General features: G+C 38.1%; 1 protein-coding gene across 1 annotated transcript in view; it reads left to right on the top strand.

Annotated features, from left to right (window-relative positions):
- kdm4b (lysine (K)-specific demethylase 4B) overlaps positions 1-15,980 on the top strand; it is a 72,121-nt gene that overhangs the window by 9,193 nt on the left and 46,948 nt on the right. The window contains exons 3-5 of the mRNA XM_041791444.1: positions 1,751-1,926; positions 2,743-2,857; positions 3,287-3,480. Coding sequence (XP_041647378.1) covers positions 1,751-1,926; positions 2,743-2,857; positions 3,287-3,480 — 485 coding nt within the window. The remainder of the gene's footprint in view (positions 1-1,750; positions 1,927-2,742; positions 2,858-3,286; positions 3,481-15,980) is intronic.

Below are 15,980 nucleotides of genomic sequence, written 5' to 3' on the forward strand. Positions count from 1 at the left end.
TTCCTCGTTCTATAAAACAGCATTTCAGTCAAATTCATTCAATTTCCGTGGTTTCTGCATTAAATTGTAAATTTTTATTTGCCAATTCTGTGATTCCGTTAATGCGGAAATCATAGGGCCCTACTTTATGTGGGATATGTAGCTAAAGTTAAACCATCATTGTTGGTTATTTTAGGTGCTAAAGTAGTCCCTTACCTTTTTGATAAGCGTCTCCTTGGCCACAGTGAACTGGTGGCTGAATGGATCCCATTACTGATACTGATTTCTATCCCCTTAAAAGCATAAAAAACATTACTTAGCTAGATTCTGTCTTATTATAGGTTGGATAATTTTTTCTCATATTACCTCTAAACAGACAGGTGAAAATAGAGTGCATATGTGGTATGACGCCCAGAGAAAGAGAGAGGAAAAAGTAGATACAAGGGTAATTTGAGCCTCTGTTCTGATGTAAACAAGTTAACCTGTGAAGTCTGAAATGATGTTGCAAATGTAAATCCCTTCAGCACCCCTGTAAAAATCATCCTCTGTTTTTTTAGACTTGAAGCATTTATGAAAGGACTTAATCAAGTGTGTGCACACTTATCGCTGTGCTTTCATGCATATCTGACCTGTATAATGTGTTTTTTAAACACCTGGTGGTTAAAACCAGGGTAAATTTTTGGGAATGTTTAACCATATTAAAAAACGAACACTGTCCAGTCCTTCACAGGAGGATGGTTAAATCATTTGCCCACAATCAAAAATATATGATTTAAAATATCTGCAGCCAGATGAGCCTCCAAGTAATTAAACATCCTCTTAACAATGTTCAATTAGACCAGCTGATCAAGTCTAAAGCTTTTTGTAATTTCTTTCTAACAGTGAATTTGAACACCTAGTTCAGAACAGAAAGTCTCAAAAGATCCTAGGATTGTAGATTTTGAGTTTTCTGTGGTTTTCTGACTGATGTAGCCTGAAGGACATGAAATAAGAGGAACTCAAATAGCCTTGTTAATAACTATAAGCTAATGTTTTAGTTTACATGTGGACAAAGAGCACCATCAGACTCATGCATAGAGCAAACAGGGATGGACGAGGGCTTCAAAATAATATTGATATCCATACATGCTTTGTGCAGTCTTTTACAGATATGGTAAGGTTCTTACTGTTGGGCAAAATTTCAAGACATTCTGCAGACAACACTTTTTTCCAGATATTACAAGTAAATCAATCACATATTAGCGTCTTAACATTTCTTTATTGAAAAATAGGGATGCACCAATACCTCTTTTTTTCAGACCAAGAACAAGTATGTAGATTTAGATACTCACAGATAGAGTACAAATATGAATACTTGATATTATTAATGTTCTTTAAATAATTCTGAAAGTAGTTTTTTCATCAGACGTTCCTCACCCCTCCTCTTGACAGCAGTGAGTAGTATGCAGTGTGTTCTGCTTTTTTATCCTCATGTATGTTAAAATATCACCAAAGTGATATAAGTGCATCCCTGATGACGAGCCAAAAACAAAGCTTTTAGATATTTTAAGAATGATTATAGTAAATAAAAGCAACCCTGTGTTACAGAATAAAGAGATGAATAGTATTTGGTTATCTGAGTATACCTTTATCAACTTTATTCAGTGGTATTTCACAGGATTTAAAATATTCCATTAAAATTCAGCTGCCTGTTGCTGCAGGTTATTTTAAACTCATTGTCCAGATGTTTCCGATGAATTTATGTATTAATTCTTACAATTCTGTTTGCCAGGTGATTCCCCCAGAGGGCTGGAAGCCACGTAAATCCTACGATACCATCGAGGACATGGTAATCCCAGCTCCCATCACACAGGTGGTGACCGGGCAGTCAGGCCTGTTCACCCAGTACAACATCCAGAAGAAATCTATGACAGTGGGAGAGTACCGCAAGCTGGCTAACAGCAAGAAGTGAGTTGTTCCCTTTTCAACACTTTTTTTTTCTTCCTGTAGACACTATCAACACTGGTTATGTGCTCACCGTCAGTCTTGTTTCATGCTTGTGGTGATGATACAGTTCCTGTTTTTGCAACCTTTTAGAGGATTTTTACACAATGAAATACAAGCACATTGATGTTGAACAAATCCGAAAATCACAGGAAATTGTTTTCGTTTTCATTTGTCACTAAGAGCAGAGTCTTTGCATGATTTTTATTGTCTTGGATCGTATTTCTCCTTATTCTTACAAAACAGACAATAAGATATTTTGAAGACTCCTTTCGTCATTCAAACAATTCGAATCAACCTTTTCAACCAGTAGGACTGAGGAGGTTTGAATAGTGCTCACATGGACTGCATGAAACTGTTTAACAGTGTCCTTTCTGCCCTCTAGTGGTAATGTGCCTCAATGAAATCAAATCATCATAGGAGTAGCAACAGATACTTTCATTTAGGACATAACTAGGAATGGATGTGTTCAATACTGTGACTGATAATACAAAATGTTGATGAATTGCATACAGTAGATAAGTTTTAAACCTTCCCTAATTTCCTATGGCCATGACGTGAAAATATTTAGAAAGGCTTCCTCCTGACTACAGTAACAGTAACAAAACTTTGGGAATGTCTTCTTTAAAAACAGCACCTGTTGAGAAAATGTAGCAATCTTTTGTGGGCTGTATATCCTGTTTGAAGTTTTCTCATGTAAACCAGCCTTATACCGGCTCATTTAAATGTCGTCTTCTCTGCTCAGTGCTTAAAATATAACTGATCCTGTGCTGTTCTCAGGTACTGCACACCACGACACAAAGATTTTGATGACTTGGAGAGGAAGTATTGGAAGAATCTGACATTTGTGTCACCAATTTATGGTGCAGATGTCAGTGGCTCCATCTATGATGAGGTAAGCACCATGTAATCTACATATTTCTAAGTAATAACAGTTCTTGTTTTGCTTTACAGTTGTTGACAAGACTGCAATTAATTGATGAAGGATACAATTATTTTTTCTCAAAAGTCTCAGGATAAAAAATGTTTAAATGATTGATAATGTTCTTAGATAAACAAAATTGCCAGTTTAAAAATGTTATTAATTTACCTTTAAAATAATGTTTTAGATAAATATATCGGTGGAAACAGTTAAATACATAAAAAAGGTTTCATTAATCTGCACTATGATAATGATTGGATAAAAAAACAGGGCCAACAGAAATGATTTTGCTCTTCTTCAGCACCATCTGCTGGTCATTGTGAGACACTGAGTACCATTGTGTTAGAGGTAATCAGACTTTTCCTGTATATGCCTGCTTTAAATATCTGTCTTCTCCCTCAGGATGTTCATGAGTGGAACATCGGCCACCTCAACACACTGCTGGATATGGTGGAGCAGGAGTGTGGCATAGTCATCGAGGGTGTCAACACTCCCTACCTATACTTTGGCATGTGGAAAACCACATTCGCGTGGCACACTGAGGACATGGACCTCTACAGCATCAACTATCTACATTTTGGGCAACCCAAGTCCTGGTCAGTGGCTTTCTTTCCTTTAAGTTTTATGTACAGACTCAATCCTGTCACTTGTTAATTCAAGCTTGTGAGTGGTAGTTGCATTTTCTGCCATTTCATGCTCCATGGATACCTCATAAGGTTTTAGTACATCGATAGCCAAGTTTGCATCATGATCATGAACATGATCGTGCATCTTTGGGTTATTTTTGAATTCTGACTGAATTATTTTGGGATTGTCATTGTCATTTCCATCAAAGCTATGATTCAAAAGTCAATTTCAATTCCTCAAATGAAGTCATTAACTGCACCTGGTCATACACACATTTCTTTTGCTTCAATGTGAAAAAAACACAGCCTCATTCAACTACATTAGCCTTTAAAACGCTAAATTATAATAACTGACTGTGATGCTGCACAGAGGGCAGAAGACCACCATTATATACAGAGAATCCATCAGTCCTTATCTGTATAGCACCCCTTTACAAACAAAGTTGTCTCGAGACACTTTACAGAGAGGGCAGGTCTAGACCGTACTCTCCGCTTTTTGTTACATAGAAAGAAAAACTCAACATGAATCCACCGTGAGCTCAGCACTTAACATTTAGAAAAGTTTCAGAAGCAAGGGAAGGACTGGAGCAGAACCAGCCTTGTGTTTAACAGCCATCTACTAAAGCAGTGTTGGGGTTTTAAAGGGTTGAAAGAAAGACAGAAGGAGAAGAGGGAAATAGAGAATAAAGGGGAGGCAGGTAAAAGGGAGATGCAGAAAGAGAGATGAGTGAGAAGTGATGATCATGGATGGAGGAAGAAAAAACAGAGGAAAAAATCTGCATGGTGCAACACCAGTATCCCAATAACCTAAGCCATAACCTAAACCCCAGACGGACCAGGATGCAGTCTGTTATCTTTATACTGTCATATAAAAGACATTGCAAATAACTAGCATTTCAGTTGTGGTGATTACAACTCCACAAAACTAACTTGATTTTATAAATATAGGTACAGCAGTTTAAGTGATCATTAACTGAATGTTTCTTAAATTAAGAGATGGAAAGTTGGTCTTAAGCATCACTACAGCTGAGTCATGTGACGCTCATGCTTTCTTCTTTATTTGTTTACAATACAATACAATACAATAACTTTATTAATCCCCAAAGGGAAATTCATTTGTCTGGAGTCTCATCTGTTTATGGTAGAATTATATCGTCTTATTGCTGATGGTATGAAAGATCTTCTATATCTTTCCGTCCTGCAACGAAGAGAGAGGAGCATCCACCACTGTTGTTTTTTCGGTCATTTAGGGTGATAGGGTGATATGAAGTGGAAGACCAGACTTTGCAGCCACTTGATCAAGCGCAGGTTCCACAATAGTGGCAATCAGCAATAAGATGTGCTACTGCTGCCCTCTGGTCATAGTACTACAGTACAAGGTGTCTGTAAAAATGATAGAGCAATGTTTTAAGATGTGATAGAAGTGGCTCCAATTAGATTTTTTCTTTTTATAACTTGATAACAGTTCAGCTATTTAATAATCTAACCCCATCCACTAGAATTGAATTATAATTTTAGAAAGGTGCCTCTTCCTGAAAAACTGCTCAGTATTTCAATATTTACTAACCTCTTAAGCCCCAGCCTCTTTAGCACAGAGACATTAAAACCTGGCTTAACTTGTAAATCACTCCCCTTTTCCTGAATGCAGTTAATATTCAGTATTATCAATCAATCCAATCAAAAAGTGCCAAAATGTGTCACTGCTTAGCTTTTAAAACTTTTCTGTTAAATGACTTCTCTATGAGCGACAGTCACATGTTGTAAAATCAAAGAGATAAAAAACAGTGCGTGATGTTGCGTCAGGTCTTAAAGGTATATACACACATGAACATTGCATCTGGTCTAAATGTGTTGAAATTATCCAAAAGACAAAATTTTAACATTAAAATTAATCTGTACATGATAGTACCTATCAACTCATCACAGAGCACGAAGTCATGTCATTGTCGCTTATTTCAGACTTGTTATCATATTGCAGATTTTCCTTATCATGCTGGACCACAACAGTTTTTATTTAAGCATGCTGTTCTGTCCTTACAAAACTGTGATTTCTTTGGTTACTTTATATAAATGGTTTCTTACTTTGCATAATGAGACTGATTGTGTTTGACATTTTTTCATTTCAGAGTTGTGTTTTGACCTTTAAAATTTAAGTACAAACAAACCAAATGATTAATTCATGGACTCAGCTCTGTCTACTCTTTTATTGCATCCTGCTTACATTTGTTTAAAGATGTTTTCTTCTATGTTTTGTTCTTTAATCACTTTGAAATATTCTGATTTTTTCAGAAGCCACAATTTGTGTGATAAATCTTTTAAAAATGTGGAACAGAAGAAAAACAAAACATTACAAGTTGATTTGGAATAATCTGACACTGATCAACATGCTAGACCTGTGAATATATTGAAAGCTTCCAGAAACCATCTGTGTTTGCTGTTCTGTGGGTTTTGATAGTGACTGGAGAGGCTATTTTTCTGTCCTGCTTTTATTACTACATTTCTGTTGGATTCTCAGTCAGGGGTCACGGGCAACCGTTAGTCTTTCCTGTGGGGAAAACCATTTTCTTTCCCTTTTCTGTGTATGTTTGTTGTCTCCCCTCTTTCTTTTCACGTTGCTTTCCATTCGTAGCTCTGCAGGTGGGGAGCACAGTCAACACAGGCATGGAAGCTTAAAAAACACACCTGTGTATGTACTTGTGGGTTCGATTCTACGTTTGCTCTCTCACCTGTCGTCTTTTTTGTCACAGTATGCTTTCCCTTCACCTTTCTTCCTCTCCTGCCTGCCTCCCGGGACGATCTACAGCACATATATGTGTTTTCTGTGTCGTGTGCTTCAGTCAGCTCCTCCTCTCTGTGATGTGATCTCATTAAAATCGTTTCTCGGTCTCTGTTTCACACCTCTCACTGAGAGTGGGAAGATGGCATTACAACTTCCAGTCTGCTGTATGTGTGTGTGTTCATAGAAATTGTCAGTCTCCAAGCTGTGATTTTCATTCTGGTGTTGGGCAGGCTGAGCCTGGTGTTGGCAGTGCCATGCTTGCCATGCTAATAAAACTCAGTGCAGGATTTTCCTTCAATAACACACTGTTTAACTTGTTGAGACAGTGTCATTGACTTGCTCAGGGACACACTGATAGCACAGATGTTTTTGCAGTGACTAAATCAAGATCTAAATTTAGAGAACAAACGAAGAGAGGGTAGATGAAGCACCTTTCACTGAAAACCTCTTTGAAGGACTATTCCCTTTTCTGATTGTGTCGATATGTAGAAGTATTCCCACTGGACATGATACTCATCTTTATAAAAGGACAGCCTTTCAAGGGGGAACTTTAGTGCCTGTGTCCACCACTGTTGCTCTTGGTGCTGGCAGCGCATCCGCACAGTCTTAAAAAGTATTAGAAGTATTAGAATCAGTTTAGCCAGAGTCCTAAATACAAGACTATAAAGTCTTAACTTTGGTAGCTTTCAAAATTCATTTATTTCACATTCATCTAAAGAGGTTTTGGGCAATTTTTTAATGATAATGATAATAATACATTTTATTTATAACACACTTTTCATTTCGGGAAATCTCAAAGTGCTACAAGCACTCAGTAAAAAGGAACAGTAAAAACATAACACATTTAAAAGGAGTACCAAAAGTAAGTTAAAAGCCTCTTTAAAGAGGAAGGTCTTTAGGTGCTTTTTGAAAGCATCCACAGTCTGTGGGGTCCTGAGGTGGCTGGGCAGGGAGTTTCACAGACATGGTGCAGCAGCGCAGAAGGCCCCATCTCCCTTGGTCTGGAGCTTGGTTTTGGGAGGGTGGAGAAGGTTTTGGTGTGTGGAGCGTTTATTCCTGGTTTGGGTTGGCTGGGTGAGGAGTTCTTTGAGGGTTTCTTTTTTCAACCTTTGTGTTTTATATTTCGTTAAATGAAAGAAGAGATTCTTGTGGATTCTTGTGGAATCTGACGTTATTCTACACACTCACATTCTGTCATGCATGCTCAAATCTCGCTGCGCCTCTAGTTAGCTGTAGTAATGTGTGCAGGTAATGACTGCTAAATGCAATTTTGAATTTTCTTAGAATTAAATGGGGAAGTAGGATCAATGTCTGGGCACGATACCTGACGATACAGTTTTGGAAATAAAAAGCAGCTTTGTGGAGATGCTTGAGCCAAGTGTAGTACTGGCACACAGTCTGCTAATACTAGCATCACTAGCATTTGTGCGAGGATCGAAAGCAGCCAGCTAATTTGTGATGAAGTTTGGGAGAAATTTAAGACAACAGAAATCTTCATCAGTGATTTTTTTCAAGTCCTGAGGACCTGGATGTAGCAGCAAACTGCTACCACAGCTAATGTTCCAGGCTTGTTTCAAGCTTAATCGCGATGCATTAATATGGTCTGTTCTCATGTGTTTGTTATGACTTTTAAGCTATCAACTATGTGATGTTCAACCAAAATGCCCCACTGTCTTTGCATTGTAAGCTTTTACTGTGGTAGGGAACATTAACATGTCTTTCCTTGATGGAAATACATTATTAAAATAAAACTCAGCTGTAGTGAGCTATAGCTTATTAACAGCAACAGTAAGATTATCATGGACACACCAGTGCATCAAAATTAGAATTAAAGAACATTATCAGTTTCTTGAAATGGGTAATTATGCCTTGTGTTGTCTTCTTAAAACCTAAATGTATACCGTTCTACTTTTTGGTTATATCTGCAGAGCAAAAACCTTAATATAAGAATTTCTACGTGATGTTATAATGACTTTAAGGATCCTTAAGTAAAAATCAGACCTTTAATTGTCAGCTACTTTATGGTGTCAAACTGAAGATTTTCTTCCTCACATTTTAACCATAAAATACTTTATTATAAGCTTAATTTTCATACTTCGATAAAATATACTACCAAATTTTTTTTCGGCAGTGTAGTGGGTTAGAATTTTGATGTTGCGATATGGTCTTAAAGTGAGAGAAGAGGGTCTTTAAAAGGTCTTAAAGTATTACATTTGATGTCATATTTTCTGTATATACCCTCATTAAGGCTGAGTGATTAAATACAGAAATTTAGACTATGATGGAATATGGCCTGGTTCAATTTTCAAATCATAGAAAGTGCAAGTATGGTGAAGTATTTCTTTGATGCATGTGTCAAAATACCAGTTTAATACAGTTTTTTTTTTTGCAGCAGAGATGTTATCATCACATTATGCAAACATTCAAGAGACTTTTTTTCAGAAAAGGTTGCAAAAATCATACCTTCTTCATTTTTGTGTTTTTCTTCACCTTAGTTTGCTGTCTGGATAGCTCAGTGGTTTATATTGCTGGCTTTGGTTAAGATAAACTTTTTAACTTGCAGGTTTGCAAATGTATTTTTGCACTGACTGTTAGCTTTCTTACAGTGGAATTTGCCATCCTTCACTTTTCACTTCCACCCTTTCCACCCATGGTTGGAGGGAAATGCATAATGCACTTATTCTTTCAAAGGTAGATTTTTTTTCCTCCTTTTCTCCCTTTTTATTGCTTTCTTTTAATTCCCACAGTTGGTTTTGTTCTCTCTTTCTATCTCTTCCTGTACTCACCAAGCCTTCACACCTACATTTTTCAGAAATTGAATCATTTTCATTTTCACACTTGTGTGTGGTGGGGTAATTACAGGCTGTTAAACAGAGCATGCCCCCTTAAAACACACACGCACACACCCATCTCGGCCTTCTCTCTCATAGTGCAGCCGTATGTGAAATTAAGTCCATTCCCCCTGCTACTCGGCTCCCATCAAAGTTAGACCCCTCCAGAAAGACTACTGCTACACATGGACACGGAGGCGGATGGGCAACAGTTCTCAACTTCAGCAGTCTGTCACTTTATCCCCTTCCTTTATCCTGCCATCATTCTTTCCCCTTTTTATTTTCACTGATGAATCCCCCTCCACTTCAACACACAGAGACAGATCTGCTGTCAGATTAAAGATTAACCTCAAAACATGTGCAAGGGCAGGGAGATTGACAAAAGAGAAGTGAAATGTTATTCAGAGGCGTGCCCAGAAGTTTATTATGACCCTGTCTGACCACAACTTTCTCAACTGCCAAAAAGGTTTTAACAGCTTTGATTTTACAGCAGAGTTTCTTACTTGTTTGTAGAGGCGAACAGAGCTGAAGATCTACGTTTAGATTTTGTGGTTGTAACTGCATCTTGAAGTTGGGTGGGGTCTTCATAGTTTGCAGTTCTCAGGTTTTTTCATTGCAGAGTTGTAGATCTGCTCTGTTTTCTTGGTTCATCCTGTCAGAACGTGCACATGCTCTGCACATTCATGTGTGCAAAATTGCTTTTTTTTAGGGGTGCACGATATTTGATTTTGCTGATATCTGATGTACTAATCCAATATGCTTGGATGACTTTTTCTCCTCATAGACAAGTCTTGTAGGAACCAATTATGATGTGAAAAGGCTTGGTCTTTGTTGATCTGGGTGTGATTTGTATACATTTCTGAGATTCAGTTTCTATTGTGTTCTTTCACTTGGTCTTTCTGGTCATAAAGCATTTGATACATTTGTCTCACATCCTTGTAGCACACATATTCTGATAGTCCAGGTTGTCCTGAAAAGGTGGATGTCAGTAACCTGCTTGTGCTTGAAAGGGTTGAGATTTTGCATGCATTTTTGCATAGAAAATCAGCAAAAACTGACTCGGGGTTCCCAGGGTTAAAACACATTTGAAAATTAAGGAATGAACAAAGAAACACACTTCAGTCCTGAGAATATCAAAATCTTCATCATAAGGGCAACTGGACTTGATTAGGGTTCTTGAAGATGGTGGATGAAGATTTGGATAACTATGACCTGGATTAATGAGGACCTACAGGGAAAGCCCTTTGAATACACTCTGTAGATTGAGGATGACCGAAACAAAAAAATCTTCAGCAGTCTGTTGGTACTGCCCCAAACTCCACCAATGTATCCAGACATATGGCCAATATTTACAGCTGATATGCACTGCCAATATGTTGGTTATTAGTATCAGCATACATTTTCATACCTGCTGATACAGGTATATTGTTGGTAATATTGTGCAACCCTTGTACTTTCTGTAATCTCTGTCAAATAATTACTTTTGTTGAAAAGGGGTACTTACCCTATTGTTAACCATATTGCAATGGTAATACTCCTTGAAAATATTCATGATATGATTACCTCGCCTAAATGGCAACCTTGGGTATTGTAGTGTCCAGTGGGAGTCATCCCCATTAAAGCCCATCTTACATTCTCTATTTTTATATCAGGATTAATGTGTTTATAGCCCAAAAATAATAGCAAATTTTATATCTATGGCTCATTTATTTGTTGGTCAATATAAAAAAGGGAGCTTTTTTATACATAATTCATCTTTTGTGAATTTAATAAACCTCAGACTTAATACATTTTCATAATAAGAGATGGGATCAGATTTACTGAAACATGGATGCACTGCAGCTGTAGCTTATGGTCAGTTTCGGTTCTCCTCTTTGTGCGTTCGTAGTTTGTCTTAGTATTGTTTTAAGTTAGTTTTGGAAATCAAAAGAAATCTTAAGTTTGTTTATCCATGTAGGGACAGTAAACACTTGTACTCAAATATTTATTCTTCAGTGAATGTGCTGGTATTATTTGGCTACAGCTTTATTGAATAAATAATCATGGCTTCCATTATCAGACTAAAGATTTAGCATGGCTGTTTTATCATAACTCTTATACAGAATGGGAGAAACTTTGACACTCCTTTCTGAATAGTTAATGTTCCATCTTAATCTACGTGGTATTTACCAGAGATTTCCAGAGTTAAGAAAGCACATATACTGTATGTAGCCTAACTGTATTGGTGTTAAACACACAAACACATGCCGTCCTTCTTCTCATGCTTTCATGACAGCTTAATTCCACCTGCCAGGTCCGCCTTCCCACCACAGAGAAATCAAACTCTTCCTCAGAGAGGTGGAAAAGTTCAAGCCTTCATTTGCCCGTGTGTTGTTTTATTTGTGTGTTTCTCTCTCCACTGCCCAAGTGACGGACATGTTGCTGCCATGGCAACTGTGGCCGTAGGTGGGAGGGAACAGGAGGAGACGCGCTGAACGGCTGATTTGTTTAGTTTGATGCTGGGATGGAGGGGATCATCTGAGGGATGTTCTGTGGTGCCGGCTGCTCTGATGTGTGTGCACATTCACACAGATGGCATCTTTAAAGGAATACTCAAATATTTCAGGAAATCTACTCTTTTGCCATCTCCCTGAGAGTCAGATGAGAAGATCAATATTAATTTCTTTAGAACAGAGATATATCCCTGACATGTTTATCTAAGCTAAGCACACATGCTGTAACACATCACCACACCCTAGCCTGGTTTTATCCTCCAATAAAATTATACTGTGATGGTTACAGAGTGAGATAAGTCTCTTAAACAAGCTGTAATGCTGTTATGAACACAACTGCTTCAGCCCAGTATGAGATGCCAAATGATTTGCTGATAAGCTCTTCATATTAGTCGTTGCACAAGTTTAAAAAATGAACGGTTCAGTGATAAAACATTCAAGAAGCATTTTAATACATAAAGAGGGACACCGGTTAAAGACAATGATACATACAAAAAAATAGCAGGACTACAATGAAATACAATTATCACCCAAATACAACAGTAAATGCTACAAAAGTGATCTTTAAATACACTAAACCACTTGTTTTCAACCTGGGGTCCAGGACCCTTAAGGGGGCACCAAAGATCTGAGGAGCAGCATGAAGCTTTGTCTGCTCAGAGAGTCAAAATAAGATGTGCACATATTATCCAAATGTTTTGTTTAATACAGCAATTTTTAACTTTATTTTTACGTGGGTCTTTGGGGGCTCAGGTTTTCAGGAGGAGGGACACCTAGGAAAAAAGTTGGGAACCCCTTTAGGAAACTAATGACACAGGGAGTACCCCTATGCTTAGATCAAACTACACTTTCATGCATTTATTTATCTTTCTATTTTTAATCTCCAGGTTGTTTAGCTAAAATGCATATACCAATGCACTTTTTCTTTTCAAAATTATAAAAAAAAAATGGCATTGATACAGTTAAAGGTGTCATACAAGAAAAACCAAAAGCAGATGACACCCACCTCTGGTTAAAACAAGGTAATAGTACTGTGCAGAACTTTGAGGCATGTTTGGGTACGGTCTAGATGTGGCACATAAGCTGCTTGAGGGCACACATTGGTAGGGAAGGAGGATTGACACAACCCTGGCCATGTTCAGGATGTCCTGGATATCACCAAAGGCATGAAAAAATAATCTGTGGAAAAAAATAACCAAGTCCACACTTGGGGTGGAGGAGGCACAGCCTAGAGCACCGTCCAGACAGGTAGTAGGGTTGCCATGGGCCCCTTGTTATGCTGTGGATGTCCCAGGGGCCCCAAAATACACCAGTGGTCCTGGGGCGTCTTACCAGGGGAAAAAAAGGCCCAGACATAAGCGATGCTGTCAAGTTTGACCTCGGCTGATGAGTGACACACTTGTGTGTTGGCATGTGTTGAGCTTGATTCTGCCCTATCCAGTTCCAGGTTGTGGTACATCGAGCCCTGCGATGAATCCTTCGTGCCCTGCATGCATAAAATCTGTGCATGTGACTGTATTTCTTTCCAGACTCATTGAAGTTGTCCTTATTTGTATTAATTTTTGTGAAGTATTGTTACATTCCCAGATATAATGCATGCATAATGAAGTTTAAGAGTTAAATCGTAGTCAGCACTTAAAGTGCCTTCTGCTTTGTGATGCAGTTAAAGTAAAAGGTCTATAGGTTGGATTTTGGTTAATGCAGAGCTCTTAGTTCAGAATAACAGTGAAACTCCAATCATCAACCCGTGTCTTATAATTTGACATGATACTGTTGTATTATTAGGATAAACTTTTAAAAAGCAATCAGTTAAAATATGTTTTCTTCTCCAGTTTATTGAATTATTATGATCTTAAACCAAGGGTTTTTACGTGAGGAATTTCATGATACCAGAAATAAAAAAGTTCAATGTGATTTTAGTAAAAATCAAATGTTGATACCTGTTGCTTTTCCACTGCAACAAAAATAAAATCTTTAGCACCTAATAATGTTTTAAGTCATTAAAAACTGTAGGCTAGGGATGTCCAAACTATGGCCTGGGGACCTGATGCAGCCCCTGGTCCATTTTTGTTTGGCCCATAGCAAATTCTAATAATTAAATTAAATATTTCCCTCATCAGAGCATGGAGCTTGTGCTTCATTGTATTGCACTTCTTAGTTGCAGCACATAATTCTGTAAACAAACATTTTGACAAGGAGTACTTATGTTTTTATGTGATTAAATTGAGATAATGCTGTAAATGGTTGATATATATCTGCAATTAAAATCGTAACAATATCTTGATTTATAATGCCGTGATTGATCACCATAGCAAATAGCAGTACCATTAGCGTTCCAGGTGCAAAGCCAGTGGAGAACCAGGGCCCTCTGAAACCTGATCCAAGATCCTAAAAACGATTAGCTATTGAGCATGCTCAATCACTAAGCATATCTTAACCTACATTGTTTTTGCTAATTTGAATATCCTCAAGATTTGGTTTATGAAAGTGGCCCCACCGCCATTAGTTATTTCTGTACATGGCCCTCTGTGGAGAAAGTTTGGACACCCCTGCTGTGGGCAAACAGCTAAACACGGTCAACGTGGCACAAATACATTGACAGTGTTTCAAGTGCTGCAAGAATGTGTAATATAGACATGTAGTTACCTCTCATCAAGTTGAGCTGTAAATTCTGCTTCAGTTCTCTCCTAAGCGCATGTCTTATCAGAGGCAGTTTCTTAAAGCATTGCCAGTTTTTGATGTAGTTGTTAATTAAATTAGCACCGTATAAAATATAGGAAAGATGTCTCCAAAAATGTGAAGACCTTAACAGCAAATTTTTTGTCCAGAACACTTGATTTAAAACCCTGTTGCTGTGGTTAATCCTCCAACACTGGTCATAAACAACAACAGACACATCTCTAACCCTCACACACCTGTAAGTTGTCTCCTATATGGCATTAAGAAGTCATGTCTCAGTCCTAATATGTGAAACTCCAGCAGTTCCATGATAGTGTGTGGTGGCTGCACCATTATGAAGCTCTAAGCTTTGGTCTACAGGTGGCAGTGTGGCTCCATATCTCTGCACCTTCAACTGAAATCGACTTTGTCTCCCACTTTCTTCCTCTGTATTATTTTTCTCTCTGTCTTAAGCTCTTGTTCAGTCTTTTTTGTGTCACCTTGTGTTGCTGCCTCTCACATTCTCTCCATCTTGTTCGTTCTTTTTCATTTTCACCTCTCTTTCTCCCTCCATGTCATGAATTCATATGGTTGTTGAGGCTGGAGGAAGAGATGAAGGCCCCATTCATAGTTCAGTGCTCTTTGGTCTTTGGGGATTAAAGCAACCCAGAGGAAATCACTGCAGTAGTAAAGCGCGTGGTATAACTTCACAAATGAACGGATCAGGTTCAAGCTTTGTCGGCTGCCTCCCACTCTGCTTTACAAATAAACTTGCTTTCTAAATGTAGCATCTGACATTTGGTGTAATGGTACAGAGCTGACAGAGCTGGCTTCATGTAAACTCCAGTGACTTCTGTATTTTTATCAGGCTAGATGCTGCAAAACTGAAGAAGGAAATTCACTTAAATATGATCTGATAGACCAAAGCTACACAAGCATTCTTCCAACATTGATAAGGCTAAATGTTGTTTTATTCAATGTGTGCATGTGTGCAAGATAAAAGGAGAGAATCAGGGCTAAGATGGGCATCATGGGTAATTTAATTCCTCTGCTGACTGCTCAGGGCAGTGAAATAACCCAGCAGTCCCAAAACGGTCATTTCTCTTTGTCCTGCCTTTCATCAGTCATTTAATCTTCTCCACCATCCTCCATGTTCCCCTTCCTCTCTCCTTCAAATGATCAATTATTTATTTTACAGACAATATATATATAGAGAAGAAAGTCTAATGATTGTCTAGGCTATATGATGTAAATATTGATGGGTTAAACCAATTAAGGCCTGAACTCCCAGTCCCAACATGATTTTATCAAAGGTGATACACATTTTTGACATTTTGCTTCCATTAAATCTCTAAAACTTTAAGTAGAACCTTGTGATTTTAAAGGGATACTTCAACATTTTGTCAAATTTGTCCATTGCCATAATCCTTATAGTCTTAGTAATAGGTTCGTTACCTTTAGTTGTCGATGCAAGCTGTTTTTAGATTGCCACTGGCGAGTTTGGACCTGCTGTGCCAACTCAATGTAAGGAGACGGTATTCCGGCTTTCTCTCATCAAACTCATCAAATACACAATCCAACAACTCCAAAACGCTTTCGTGGACACCCAAGTTGTGACCTGCACATTCACCACGCTATAACACGGATGAGTTTTCTTGAAGGTGCAACATTACGTCGCCCTGTTCTGCCCCGTGTTGAGCTACATGATGT

Source organism: Cheilinus undulatus, linkage group 7 (assembly GCF_018320785.1).
Source record: "Cheilinus undulatus linkage group 7, ASM1832078v1, whole genome shotgun sequence".
In the NCBI taxonomy this organism is placed as follows: Eukaryota; Metazoa; Chordata; class Actinopteri; order Labriformes; family Labridae; genus Cheilinus; species Cheilinus undulatus.